The 13,065-nt window shown below is 46.7% G+C and overlaps 1 protein-coding gene across 1 annotated transcript; it reads left to right on the forward strand.

The window, feature by feature from the left end:
• Nucleotides 1-334: 334 nt before the first annotated feature.
• On the forward strand, nucleotides 335-3,558 carry FZD7 (frizzled class receptor 7). Its single transcript, XM_045847678.1, has one exon. The coding sequence runs from the start codon at nucleotides 1,232-1,234 to the stop codon at nucleotides 2,957-2,959; it is 1,728 nt and encodes a 575-aa protein (XP_045703634.1). The 5' UTR covers nucleotides 335-1,231; the 3' UTR covers nucleotides 2,960-3,558.
• Nucleotides 3,559-13,065: the final 9,507 nt, after the last annotated feature.

A 13,065-nucleotide genomic window follows, 5' to 3' on the forward strand; every position in this document is an offset into this window, starting at 1 on the left:
GGGTCACGTCTCTGTCTGCTCAGGCTCTGCATTATTCTCAGCTTGGTTCTCCCTGCAAAAGTCTAACCCGATGCGCCATTCAGGGATGTGCATTATAGCGCGCTCGGAAAAGGAACAAATCTTTCAAGCAAACCCCCTTTCTGGTGCGTATACCTCCCCCCACCCCCAAGTGAATTCAGGGTAAAAGTTTTTCTTAACTTTTCTCTCCCAGCCCCCTGCCCCTCCCCTCAGGAATCCGCCCAGAGCGCTGCAGACACCGCCTCTCAGGTTCCCTCGCCTGCCCCTTCCGACTTCCACCCAATCCGAAGGCGGCCACACAGAAAACAAACGCCGCTATTGGGCATCCCTGAAACTCGAGGACCCGCCCCTGGAGTGGTTTGTGAATGGGGGGAGGGGAGGGGGTGGGGCAGCCCGGAACCCCGCGATCCCGACGCTTCTTCTGGCGAGTTGCGCGGCTCCGAGGCGTTACTCTGCGCTTTCTCCAGGCCGGCGGCGGTGGCGGCGGTGGAGGGCCCCCGGACCCACGGGCCAGAGCTGCGCGGGGCTGAAAAGGCCAGGCCCAGGCCGCGGGCACTCGGACCTCGCAGCTTCGGACGCGGCGCAACTGGATATCGAAAAAGAACTCGCTGAGCTCTTGGTTCCTAGGCACCGGCCGGACTCAGACCGAGAATCAGCCGTTTGGCTGAAACTTGGAGCTGAAGAAGGAGCGGGGAGTGTTGAAGAAGGCGAAGAAGGAGGCGGCGGCCAGCGGAGGGGAGGAGGCGGAGCAGCACCGCCGAGGCGGCGGCCTCAGTTAGCAGTCGGCGACGCCGGGCTCTCCCCTGCGGGGGGCTGGACTTGGTGTGGGGGGCGCGCGCGTTGCTGTGCGCTGTGGGTCGGAAGACTTGGGCAAACTTTCAAAGGTAGTAACTGGAGACGCTTGTTGCTCCTCGCCGCAGAAAAAGCCGCACCGTTACGTCGCGGGAGGAGGAGAAGGCGGCGCCCCTGGCCCAAGCCAAGGAGTTTGGGCCCCCGGCGGCCGCTCGACTGCTGGGTGGAGGCGGCTGCGGCGCCCCCGCGGCGCAGGCACCTCAGCTGCAGCGCCCTCGGCTCTGCGCCGCCCACGGCCCGGCCCCGGCGCCGGGAGGACTCTCATGAGCCCGGCGCGGTGGCGCCTCCCGGGATCCAAGCCTCTCTTGGCTGCCTTGTCGCGCTTCTCCAGCTGAGAGCGCCGCTGCACCCACGACCTGTGATGCGGGGGCCCGGCGCGGCCATGCCGCGCTCTCTCGTGGGCCTATGCACCTTGGTGCTTGCGCTACTAGGCGCGCTGGTGCCTGCGGGCGCCGGGGCGCAGCCATACCACGGCGAAAAGGGCATCTCGGTGCCGGACCACGGTTTCTGCCAGCTCATCTCCATCCCGCTGTGCACGGACATCGCCTACAACCAGACCATCCTGCCCAACCTGCTGGGTCACACCAACCAAGAGGACGCGGGCCTCGAGGTGCACCAGTTCTACCCGCTGGTGAAGGTGCAGTGTTCTCCCGAGCTGCGCTTCTTCCTGTGCTCCATGTACGCACCCGTGTGCACCGTGCTGGACAAGGCCATCCCGCCGTGCCGCTCTCTGTGTGAGCGAGCCCGCCAGGGCTGCGAAGCGCTCATGAATAAGTTCGGCTTCCAGTGGCCAGAGCGGCTGCGCTGCGAGAACTTCCCGGTGCATGGTGCCGGTGAGATCTGCGTCGGCCAGAACACGTCCGACGGCTCCGGGAGCCCGGGCGGCGGCCCTACCGCCTACCCCACCGCGCCCTACATGCCGGACCTGCCCTTCACTGCGGTGCCCCCGGGGGCCGCTGATGGCCGGGGCCGTACCACCTTTCCCTTTTCGTGCCCCCGCCAACTCAAGGTCCCCCCCTACCTGGGCTACCGCTTCCTGGGCGAGCGCGACTGCGGGGCCCCGTGCGAGCCTGGCCGCGCCAACGGCCTCATGTACTTTAAAGAAGAAGAGAGGCGCTTCGCCCGCCTGTGGGTGGGCGTGTGGTCGGTGCTTTGCTGTGCCTCCACGCTCTTCACTGTTCTCACCTATCTAGTGGACATGCGGCGCTTCAGCTACCCCGAGCGGCCCATCATCTTCCTGTCGGGCTGCTATTTCATGGTAGCGGTGGCGCACGTGGCCGGCTTCCTCCTGGAGGACCGTGCTGTGTGCGTGGAGCGCTTCTCAGATGACGGCTACCGCACGGTGGCGCAGGGCACCAAGAAGGAGGGCTGCACCATCCTCTTCATGGTCCTCTACTTTTTCGGCATGGCCAGTTCCATCTGGTGGGTCATCCTGTCGCTCACTTGGTTCCTGGCGGCCGGCATGAAGTGGGGTCACGAGGCCATCGAGGCCAACTCGCAGTACTTCCACCTGGCGGCGTGGGCGGTGCCCGCAGTCAAGACCATCACTATCCTGGCCATGGGCCAGGTGGACGGGGACCTGCTCAGTGGGGTGTGCTACGTGGGCCTGTCCAGCGTGGACGCGCTGCGGGGCTTCGTGCTGGCTCCCCTGTTCGTCTACCTCTTCATCGGCACGTCCTTCCTGCTGGCCGGCTTCGTGTCGCTCTTCCGCATCCGCACCATCATGAAGCACGACGGCACCAAGACCGAGAAACTGGAGAAGCTCATGGTGCGCATCGGCGTCTTCAGCGTGCTCTATACGGTGCCGGCTACCATCGTCCTGGCCTGCTACTTCTACGAGCAGGCCTTCCGCGAACACTGGGAGCGCACCTGGCTCCTACAGACGTGCAAGAGCTACGCGGTGCCCTGCCCGCCCGGCCATTTCCCGCCCATGAGCCCCGACTTCACCGTCTTCATGATCAAATACCTGATGACCATGATCGTGGGCATCACAACTGGCTTCTGGATCTGGTCCGGCAAGACCCTGCAGTCTTGGCGCCGCTTCTACCACAGACTCAGCCACAGCAGCAAGGGGGAGACTGCGGTATGAGCCCCGGCCCTTCCCCCACCCTCCCTTCCTCCACTCTCCCACCGAGGGAAAGGCGCGGTAGGGAAAGAACTTCGGGGTGGAGGGCTTGTTTCTGTAACCCCCTCCCCCTCCAATGAGAGGTGACTTCGAAGTGAGAAAACTTAATGTAGACGTGAGACGAGTTGGGATAGGGTTGGGATAGGAGGCCTGAGTGGAAAGATGGGTCGGGTGAAAAGACTTTTGGCAAAGACTTGCAGGATAATGGTAATGAAACTAACAATGATGGTGTTTATCATGTACGGTACGGACCGACCTGGCCTCTGGAGAAGAGAAGATTGCTCTGAGTCCTTCCCAGATCCGGCTGAACTGGGACTGGGAGCGATTCCCCTGCTGCAAGACAAGTGGCCTGTCTTCAGTCCTGTGAGGCCCGGGTGAAAGGTACAGCTCTGTCTGCAGCGGCTGCTTTGTTGGAAAAAGGGAGGACTCCCTGCGGTGCCCTTGTCAAGCGGTGGTCAAACCATAATCTCTTTTCACTGGGGCCAAACTGGAGCCCAGATGGGTTAATTTCCAGGGTCAGACAGTACAGTCTCTCCTCCCCTGCCCCCTCCCGCCTGGTTCGCCCCCCCCCCGCCCCCCCCCCGCCCCCCCCCCACTCCTTTCAAGTCTTGTAAAATAAGCATTTGGAAGTCCTGGGAGGCCTGCCTCCTGGAATCCTAATGTGAGGATGCAAACGAAATGAAGATAGCTTTTCGAGATGATGCAAAGGAGATGAGTAGTAGGTACTTCTGCTATTTTTAAAATGTTCTGTGGAAGGCAGGAGAAAGAAACAAGGGTGTTTTATTTGGTTTAATAGCCTGAAAAGAAGTGATGACTTGTTGCTTTTCAAAACAGGAATGCATTTTCCCCCTTGTCTTTGTTGTGAGAGACAAAAGAGGAAACAAAAGTGTCTCTCTGTGGAAAGGCATAACTGTGAAGACAGCAACTTTTATAGGCAAAGTCGAGCAAATCTGAGGTCTCTCTGGATGCTAATTCGGTTGAGATAAACATTCCTTTTTAAGGAAAAGTGAAAGGGCCTGTGCATCCATACCCCCATTGGGTCAGAGGTTCTGACTTGGCTAAAGAAAATGCAGAGGGTTTTGTTGTTTGTTTTACATAAATTTAATTCAGAACACATGGTTCAATGGGCTCTGTAAAATGTTTAGGGTTATCTCTCCATTTTTTTCCTTCCTATAAACCTGCATTTAGGTTCTTTCTTTTCTTTTTTTTTAATTTGAATCCTTCCAGTTAAAAGGAAGAGCATAATGTCTCAGTCTCCACAATACAGTACATTGCATTTAAAAAGTAAAAACAATTTTTTGTCCTGTTTTTGTAGTCCCACAAATCCACTTATAAAACATCACGTGTGTGCTGACCCTGTCTTTGTGTGGCTGGGTAGGGAGGTGACCTCCAGAAATGATAGTGAATGAAAAGGACAGTTCAAATCATGGGCCCCCGTTTTAAGGAAAATCATTAAAAGAAGGTAAACTTCAAAGTCATTCTGGAGTTCTTTGAAATGTGCTGGATGATTTAAATTTATTAATCTTAAATCATGTACTTTTTTTCTATAACAACTCTGATTCTTTTGCATAATGGTCTAAAGCTGAGCAGAGAATCACGGGAGCGAAACTCACTCCACCTTTGACACCACCCTGCAATCTTGCAACACTGTCCTGTGTCTCAAAACAGTTTTTAAATGCCATTTCAAACCATTTTTAAGTCATAGAGGGTGCTGTCAGAAATACAAGTTACTTCATATAATCTAATGTTCAGTTGAGTGGAGCTGCTTTTTATATTCAAGTTAACGTTGACCTTGTGTTTCTTAATCCCCCCAAACTGTCTTATTTGTCAGATTTTTAAAACTCCCACCATGCAGTTTTTCAGGATATTTTTTGTTGTATCTCTTGCATGTGAAATTTGTAAAATAGAGACAAGTGCAGTATGTATATTTTGTAAATCTCCCATTTTTTTGTAAGAAAATATATATTGTATTTATACATTTTTACTTTGGATTTTTGTTTTGTTTTGCCTTTAAAAGTCTACAAGGAAGCCCCACTTTATCACATGTACAGATCACAAATAAATTTTTTTAAAATACAGAGTGAACATTTATTTAGTTTACAGTGCCTGTATATCATTAAGCCAAAGAACTAAACTTTGTGTTATGGAAACAAGGTGTGGAGGGACACCATTGGATGGGTCTCTGGAAGAGGAAGAGGTGATATATTAGTGAGGTCTTTTTTTCCTTGCCTTTTAAAATATGGTGTAATGAATGCTTTAATTGTCCCTTAATTTTTTTTCCTTTGTTGCTGCTTCCTGCCACCCTCTACACCACCCACCACACACTCCCCTAAGCCTTTTCACATCCTGCTTTGGATGACTTACTGAAGGTACAGAACAAGCATCCCCTGTAAAGAGGTGCTATCTGATCCATGTTTTTACTGCCCTTCAGAGGTGAAGTACATATCTGAAAGAGGACTAGAAGATATTTTTGGTCTGTTTTTCTTGGGAAGAATTCAGTGAGTTTTGTTTTGTTTTTAACTGATTTGTGTTTTTGTATCCTGACGAACCTTCTCTACATTGTTAATACTTAAGTCCTTTGGCTTCAGGTTGGCCAGGAAAGTCAGTAGACAATTCCAGATATCAGGAACCTTGCATATGGAGCATTCCTCAGCTATAAGCTTCACTCTGCCTTCTAGGTCACTGGAACCCAGAGGTCAAGTGATTCCCCGAGGTGACAGTGAAGGTGGCAGTGACTCAGCAGCTCTGGCAGGAATAGACGCTATGCCTAACCCCAGGATGGCTTCAGAAGTCACCGAAGCTATTCTTTCCTCTGGTTGGAGAGGCTAACGGGGGAATCAGATTAGACTAAGAAGCCTCCACTATCCAGGCACTTTGATAATAAACAGTCTCTCAGGGAAATGATAAAAGCATTCTGAATACTTCCAATTCCAAGCCTCACTAGCTTGCTTCCCGCGCCCCCACCCCCCACCCCCGGCCTCTCTTTAATTCAGGTGCCCATTTCCTGGCTTTTCATAATGTAGTCGCCTCATTCTCGGGCAGCTATGGAGACCCAGCAGCAGACTGGATGCTGCTGTTTTCCTTCCCTTCTTGGGCTCTAAGTTTCTGTACTTCTAAAGCTCAACAGGAACAGCTCTGTTTTTGTTTTAATTAACAGGCTCACACACGGCTGGTGTGTTTTAGAAACACACAGAATGAAAATCAGTGACAGACGGTCCTCCCCAGGAGGAGGAAGTCACGCCGCTGCACTCTGGGCAGAGCAGGTTTAAGATGCTCCAGGGTTTTCGTCACAATGGGTGTGAGGTCATCTCAACCTGTGAAGATTTGGGCATCAAGGAAGGGGGAAAATACCGACTTTAAGTCTCTTAAGGTTTATCCAGTTTTTGCTCATAAAATGACACCTTTTAGGTTAAAGCATGCCTTTTTTAACACCACACTAATACCGCTTGTTAAGAATGTTTGCTTTTAGAGTAGGTGGAAAGCTCCCAACAGGGTTTTTTTTGCTCACAAATTAACTGCTAACGGCACTTAGACCCTTCTGTGGGGAGAGCTGCGTGACTACTCCTATAAATGTGTCCCTTTCCTCTTTTCAGCACTGCCTGGTCCTCTGAGGCTCTCAAAGATTGAAGAGCATTGCTCTTTAGTGAGGGAACAAAGACTGTGTATGAATAAATTACTACCTGCTTTTTTGTAAGCAAAGATAAAAGTGCTCAGTTTAATTCATTTCACATTGTGGTGTGTCCTTATGTAGTGGAGTTTTACCTAAGAATTTTAGAAGCTTGGGGATTTTTTTAAGGGGGCACCTCTAAGGCAGAAAATAAGTGAGGGAGAGTGTTTGTGCAAGGGCACGTGCAAAGGTTAAGAAAAACATTGGCAGGAGTTTGGTGTTAATCCCTAGATAAGGAGCAGAAACACTTGTGAAAATTTTCTGCAGTTTATAAAACAAAATTGGTCTACACAATAACTGCACGCAACACCTGATCTTTTAAAGTAGGTATGTGAGAAATCTTGGCAGGAAATAAATATCTTGTCTCTTACCATTAAAGAAAAAGTAGGCTTTTTAAAATGTGCTTGATAGAAAATAGTGATATTAAGAAATTTTCTGGGTAGAACTATAAAAGTGTAACAGCTGTAGGTTTGAACCTGTAATTATACTGGGAAATTCTCTTCCAACTCTCCCATCTTTAATTTCACTGAAAAGGCAGGTGGCTATTTATAGATGGTATATTTTTATATATGCATATGTGGATGGTGAATAACAGTCCACAGGCTCCAGGAAATCCTAGAAGAGACCAAAAGCAGTCCACAGTGGACTTAAACAATTCATAGATCTGTTCTGTTTTTCTCTTATTTCACCCTCAGTGGCACTGAACTGCTTTCATAAAACTTGGTTCTCCAGCTCTTTTCAATCTGTGGCGCTTCTTACATCTGAAGCTGCATTCCCCACATTTCACCCAGAAGCGAACTAGTTAAAAGGGTACAATTACAGTGTCAGGTCTTGGGTAAACACACATTGTGACTCTTACTCTCTTTGGTTAAAAAAGTTCAGTCACTTGGAATTTTCTCAATTAGTGCCACAGTCTTAGGAAAAAAGAAGTTTGACCAAGGCGATAGTTTATTATAAGTGACCCAGTTCAAGAAGTACTGACCAAGCAGCCACTACATAAAAAGTGCTGGGACAGGCCAGGGACTGGTGGGATTACAAATAAAAGGAAAAGACACAGTCCACCTGAAAAATGTATTACATAGTTCAGGGTGAGGAGGGCATTCCCCAGAAGGAGTAAGCAACTAATTATATTTCTAGACAGAGCTTGGCAAGTGCCACTATAGAGCCCAAATGCTGTTCAGAAGAATATTAGTTGACATTTGGTGGCATTTACTGTTTTTAAAAGCCACTTTCACATTCATTATTTGACTTTATCCTCACAATCATTATAACAACCCCACATGTGGAATAATTCCCATTTTAAAGATGAACGTTATTATCCCTCACCCTCTTTCAGAAAACTTCAAACTAGCAATAAAATGGAAGCTATTGTAAGGGATTCAAAAGCAGTTAGCTGGGGGCCCACTCCACTTTACAAGGAACTTGAGGGAGCTCAAGGCCACCTCTTTGCTATTTAGCTTCCTTTAATACTTCACACCTGCGCATCTCTTTATGCAGCTTGGCCCTGGCACCAGATTGGGTTTATAGTTTAAGAAGTAGTTTTTCAGAGATGGACATATTAGAGGCAAAAAGTGGCATTTGGGAGGCAGAGATGGAGTATGCGGGGGGAGGGGGCAGTGAGGCAGAAAGTCCCATACAGTCATGAATGAAAGTAAACTGCTCAAATGATCTGGGTCAGACAACCACCTAATACTACTCGCCCTTAGAAAATATAATATGATCCCCAAACTTCAGCTTGGCCTTGCAGATTCCAGAGGACAATTCAAGGTGGGAAATATCTTAGGGAAGGTATGGCAGGACAGGGAATCACAAATCTACTACCAACAATGAAAGATTGTGTGGCATAACCTAGCACCAACTATACTTTCGGAGTTCTTAAGGAAAACAAATGGCATATGGCATTTAGCTCCCCTTTCCAGGTCTGGGGTGGCTGCAGGGAAACATGGATGGCAGTTGCTCCCTGAGTTGCAGCAGACAAAGAGAACAAGTCCTTGAACTAAAATCATAAATTATCTTCAGTGCCAACAAATTGTTTCTTGAGGACCTGGGACGTGCCAGGCTGCTGTGCTAGGCTCTGGATATAGCACACTGGCTTCGGGAATGTGTTTGTCTGAACCTTCTTAGCCAGAGCTAAGCACACTCCTCACTTGCTCATTTCCCACACCAGTCTTTCAAATGCAGAGTGGGCACAAGACACCTTCCTTTGTGTTTGCAAACTACACGGGGCATACCACGTCTATCTATCGTATTTCACTTTATTGTGCTTTGCAGATACTGCGTTTACACGAATTGAAGGTAACACCCTCCACCAGTGAAAAGATTATGACTCGCTGCATGCTCAGATGATGGTAGCATTTTTTAGAAATATCTTTAAATTAAGGTTTGTACATTTTTTAGACACAATGCTATTGCACGCTTAATAGACTACATTATAGTGTAAATATAACTCTTATGTGTACTGGGAAAACAAAAAAAATCACGTGGCTCACATTATTGGGATACTTGCTTTATTGCAATGGTCTGGAACAGAACCCACACTATCTCTGAGGTTTGCCTGCATCTTTCTCCCCATGATCCCCAAGTACTGACAACAAATGGGTAGCTATGTCATAATCACATTCTGAAGAAGGGAAACCATGAGGCTAAACGCAGTTTGTTCAATGTCACGAGCAATCACAGGCCAGCCCACAATAATCGATCAAGGCAGTCTCCCAGAGACTCTGACTCTGGCTCTCTTTTCCTCAGAACAGTGTGCTTAGAAGACGAGGTGTGTCTAGGAGAGGGACGTCAGAGGACGGGGAATGATGGGTGTGTGAGTTTTGTGAAAGGAGCATGACTGCACAAACATGCTGCCAAGGGCACTGAAGGTTGGCTTTCTGTGCTTTGGTGATAACCATCATTATCTTTATAACTGCTCGCATTTCTCGAACACTGACTCTATGCTAAGCCCTGGGTACAATATGACCTATTAGTTAAGATAATCTATGCAAGGCCCTAACCAGGGTACTTGGCATCTAAGAAGTGATCGATAAACATCAGCATTATTGTTAACATATAATTGTCTCACTTATTCTTCACAAAAACCTGAGGTAGGTATCACTGTTCCCTATCTCACCTGTGAGGAAACTCAAGCTCTGAAAGGTGAGCTGAGAGCAGCAAAAATGACTATAGCCTGTTCCTCTGATCACTCAGCTACAAATATTTACTGAGGTCTTAATGTCTTCCATTCTGTTATTATTACTATTTTTAATTTAGTCCAGGATTGAAGTGACAATAAGTAAGGAAAAGAATTTACATCAGAACAGAGTGGGATTGAGGAGGCAGGCATTCTCAGTGCCAGTCCCCGGGAAGAATTTTTATTTTTCCAGTGAGAAGCAGAAAGCTCATTTATGCTGTTGAAATTCTGGAAGACTGGATGCTGCCTGTTCTTGTGTGAGTTTCTGCACTGGAGTCTGAGGGCCTGGCAGCAAGAATGAACCTGTGCAAATGCTTCCCAGATACCACCTAGCGCCCCTTGGAGGGCTGGTCTCAGAGTCCCTCCAGAGCCTTCTTCCATTGTGGCAGAATCCTTCCCTGCCTGTTCCAGCCTGAGGGTTGGGACAGCAGCTAAGTGAGAAAGCTCATCCTCTTTGCTGACCAAGAGTCAGCAAGCAAGAGCATGAGGAAAACAAACCCTAGCACCAAGGAAATCCTCTTCCTAAAAGGTCTATTGGAAGAATCACAAGAACCTTCAGAGTATTATTATCATATATATCATGCCATTATTATCACAATGAAATGATAATATCATAGCTGCCCTTTAATAAATGCTTACTATGTGCATGTTCTGTGTTAAGCACTTACACATTCATTTAACTCATAAAACAACATGATGAGGTAGAAATTATTCTCATTTTACAGGCTGTCAGTATAGAATTCTTTTTTAAAAAGTTTACTCTTTATTGTAATTTTTTTCCATTACTGTTTAGTCCAATGGAATTGGGAATCATTCTGAGCATAATTTGGACATGAGCTCAAAAGAGAGCTTGTGCAAGCATCCCCTTCTGAGTACCCTTTTTACTACCCCATTTCCAGAAGGAGCAACTGAGGCACCAGAGAATTTACCTGGACCTAAAGGATGTAGGATGGAAACTGTTTTAGGACTACTTCCCCTCAGAGTGCTCTTTAACAAACTGGAAGCAACTGAGAAAAGAGTGAAACAATTCCAGAAAAGTAGTTAAATTTTTTCCCCTTCCATCCATGGCTCCAGAAAGTGTGGATTCTGATGGCAACATGCTTTTTCTTGTTGTTTGTTAATTTAAAAAACACACACACACACATAAACTAATTTCCTGAGCTGCAGCAACAGCAGCAACAACAAATTCAGTGCACTGGCAGAGAAAGAAGTGGGTTATCGCCTCTGTCTTGATGCTGAATGTCGATGAAATGGCCTCTTACACCCTGAACCCACTGCACCTTCTCCCTGTTATGACATTTGTTGGCAGGATAACTGGATTTCCAACAGGGGGAAGGGTCCAGTCACAGGGGACTTTATAGCAGAAAGTTAAATAAGAAAGAAAAGTTTTTTTACCCAGTACAACTATCTGATAATCTGCTAATTAAACCTGTTAGATATGATGGGGATCAAGAGTCCACTTTTTAGTTTATGGGTCTAGGTGAGCTTTAGGTTGCTTAGAAATGATAGATTCTCACGGAAAATCAAGTCATGCATAAAAGAAATAGAAGGTGGTAGTTGCTGGGGTATGGGTGTGTGTAGCAGACTATTTTAAATAAAAGGGATCTTGTATGAGACAGTTCAAACTGGAACTATCTAAAGAGAGGCCGACTTAAGGAGGAAATACCTAAATGTTAAGGTAAGATCATTGTTATTTAATCTGTTATTGAAACACTTCCCCTCTGTCTCTCCCTTTGTCTCTCTCTCTCTCTCCTTTTGTCTCTGTCCTTCAAGAGCAACACTGAAACACCATAGCTAGAGCTGCATTTCTCATGGTTAACTTCTGGGTCCCAGTACACGAGGGTGGACATGGATGTCAAATGGATGCCTTTTGACACACTTGCACAATGACACATACCAGCCTAAAAAGGGATCATTGAATTTTTAGTAGAAAACAGTCCATTTTAAGGATGATTTGTTGCTATTTTCATCACCATTTGCACTAAGCACTTCCAAGAATTAAGTTCATGAATAGTACACTTTTTAAAAGAAAAAGTCAATGCCATATTAATTTGCCATCAATACCTCCAGCTTCCAGGATAGCATGCATTTGCCAGTGCTTCTTGCGCATTCTTCAAAAGCCAAATGGCTTGATAAAGTCAGAAGAGCCCTAGAAAATGAGAACAAATGTTCCAAACCAAACTAACCTCTCAAATCACAGAGAAGTTTTATTTTGCTGTTAGCACAAGTAGCTGGAAAAAAAAAAGAAGGTTAAAAATTAAACTTTTAAGTTCTTCACTCAGGGTCCACTGTAGGGGAGCTCCCCCTACAAAAGTGGATTCAGATTTCATTTAAGGTGGGAATCTATTTCACTATAAGAGTTAAATGAAACAGCAAGGAAACTCAGTTAGTTCATCTTTGATGAGAGGGAGGCGATGTACAATTCCTCCATTCACCGAGTGGTTTTGGGTCTACGAGTTGTACCAAATGTTTACCTCAAATAACTAAGTCCCCATTCAGAGCACACCACCACTCATATTTATAACTGCTCTGTGCTGTCTCAGGATTGTTCAAATCTGTCTGAGCAGTTGAAGTAGCTGCTGAAAAAAAATCTATGCAATCTCTGCCATCCAATCAGAATGCTACCTAACTTGCCTTTCCATATTGTTAAATCATAAAACACAATTTTCTGCTAGTCAGAACACCAGATTTGGATTCTGCTTATGAATAGAAGTACTCAACAGGTTCCACCTCCAAAACATTACTGTGTCTCTTAATCCTGGCTATTTGATTAAGAAAATAAAAGAATTTAACCCAAGTTTAGCTTTTTGCATAGGATCAGCCTTCAAGAAAAATCAGAATGGAGCTAGCCTCCTTTTTCTCCAGGACAGTTCTTTTAACCTAGAGAGCTTTCTTACCTGTCACTCTGCACCAGGAAAAAGGAAACACTGAGATGAAATGTATTTTTAAAAAAAAAGATCAAAGGGAAAACCAGGAAGGAGAGAGAGATTGAGAAAGAGCGAGATAGCAAGAAAAAAATTCTGAATGCAGCCTGCTTCTGAGCCTCTGACACCTTGATTTAATCATTCCTTTGACAACTATTGACTTTCCATCATTACTCTCATTCCCTGTCTCCCAGAGTTATAATGAGCAGTAACAGTAATGGAAGGTTTTGATGTACTAGACACATATGTACAGTGTGGTACACACTCTACATCTTACTTCATTTGATTCTCTCAACAGCTCTCT

This window comes from Phyllostomus hastatus, unplaced genomic scaffold (assembly GCF_019186645.2).
Source record: "Phyllostomus hastatus isolate PE091 unplaced genomic scaffold, TTU_PhHast_1.1 phas_contig_57, whole genome shotgun sequence".
Lineage (NCBI taxonomy): Eukaryota > Metazoa > Chordata > Mammalia > Chiroptera > Phyllostomidae > Phyllostomus > Phyllostomus hastatus.

Bases quoted from the DNA above. Each gene is read 5' to 3' on its own strand.
- FZD7 (XM_045847678.1), top strand. From the start codon at position 1,232: ATGCGGGGGCCCGGCGCGGCCATGCCGCGCTCTCTCGTGGGCCTATGC.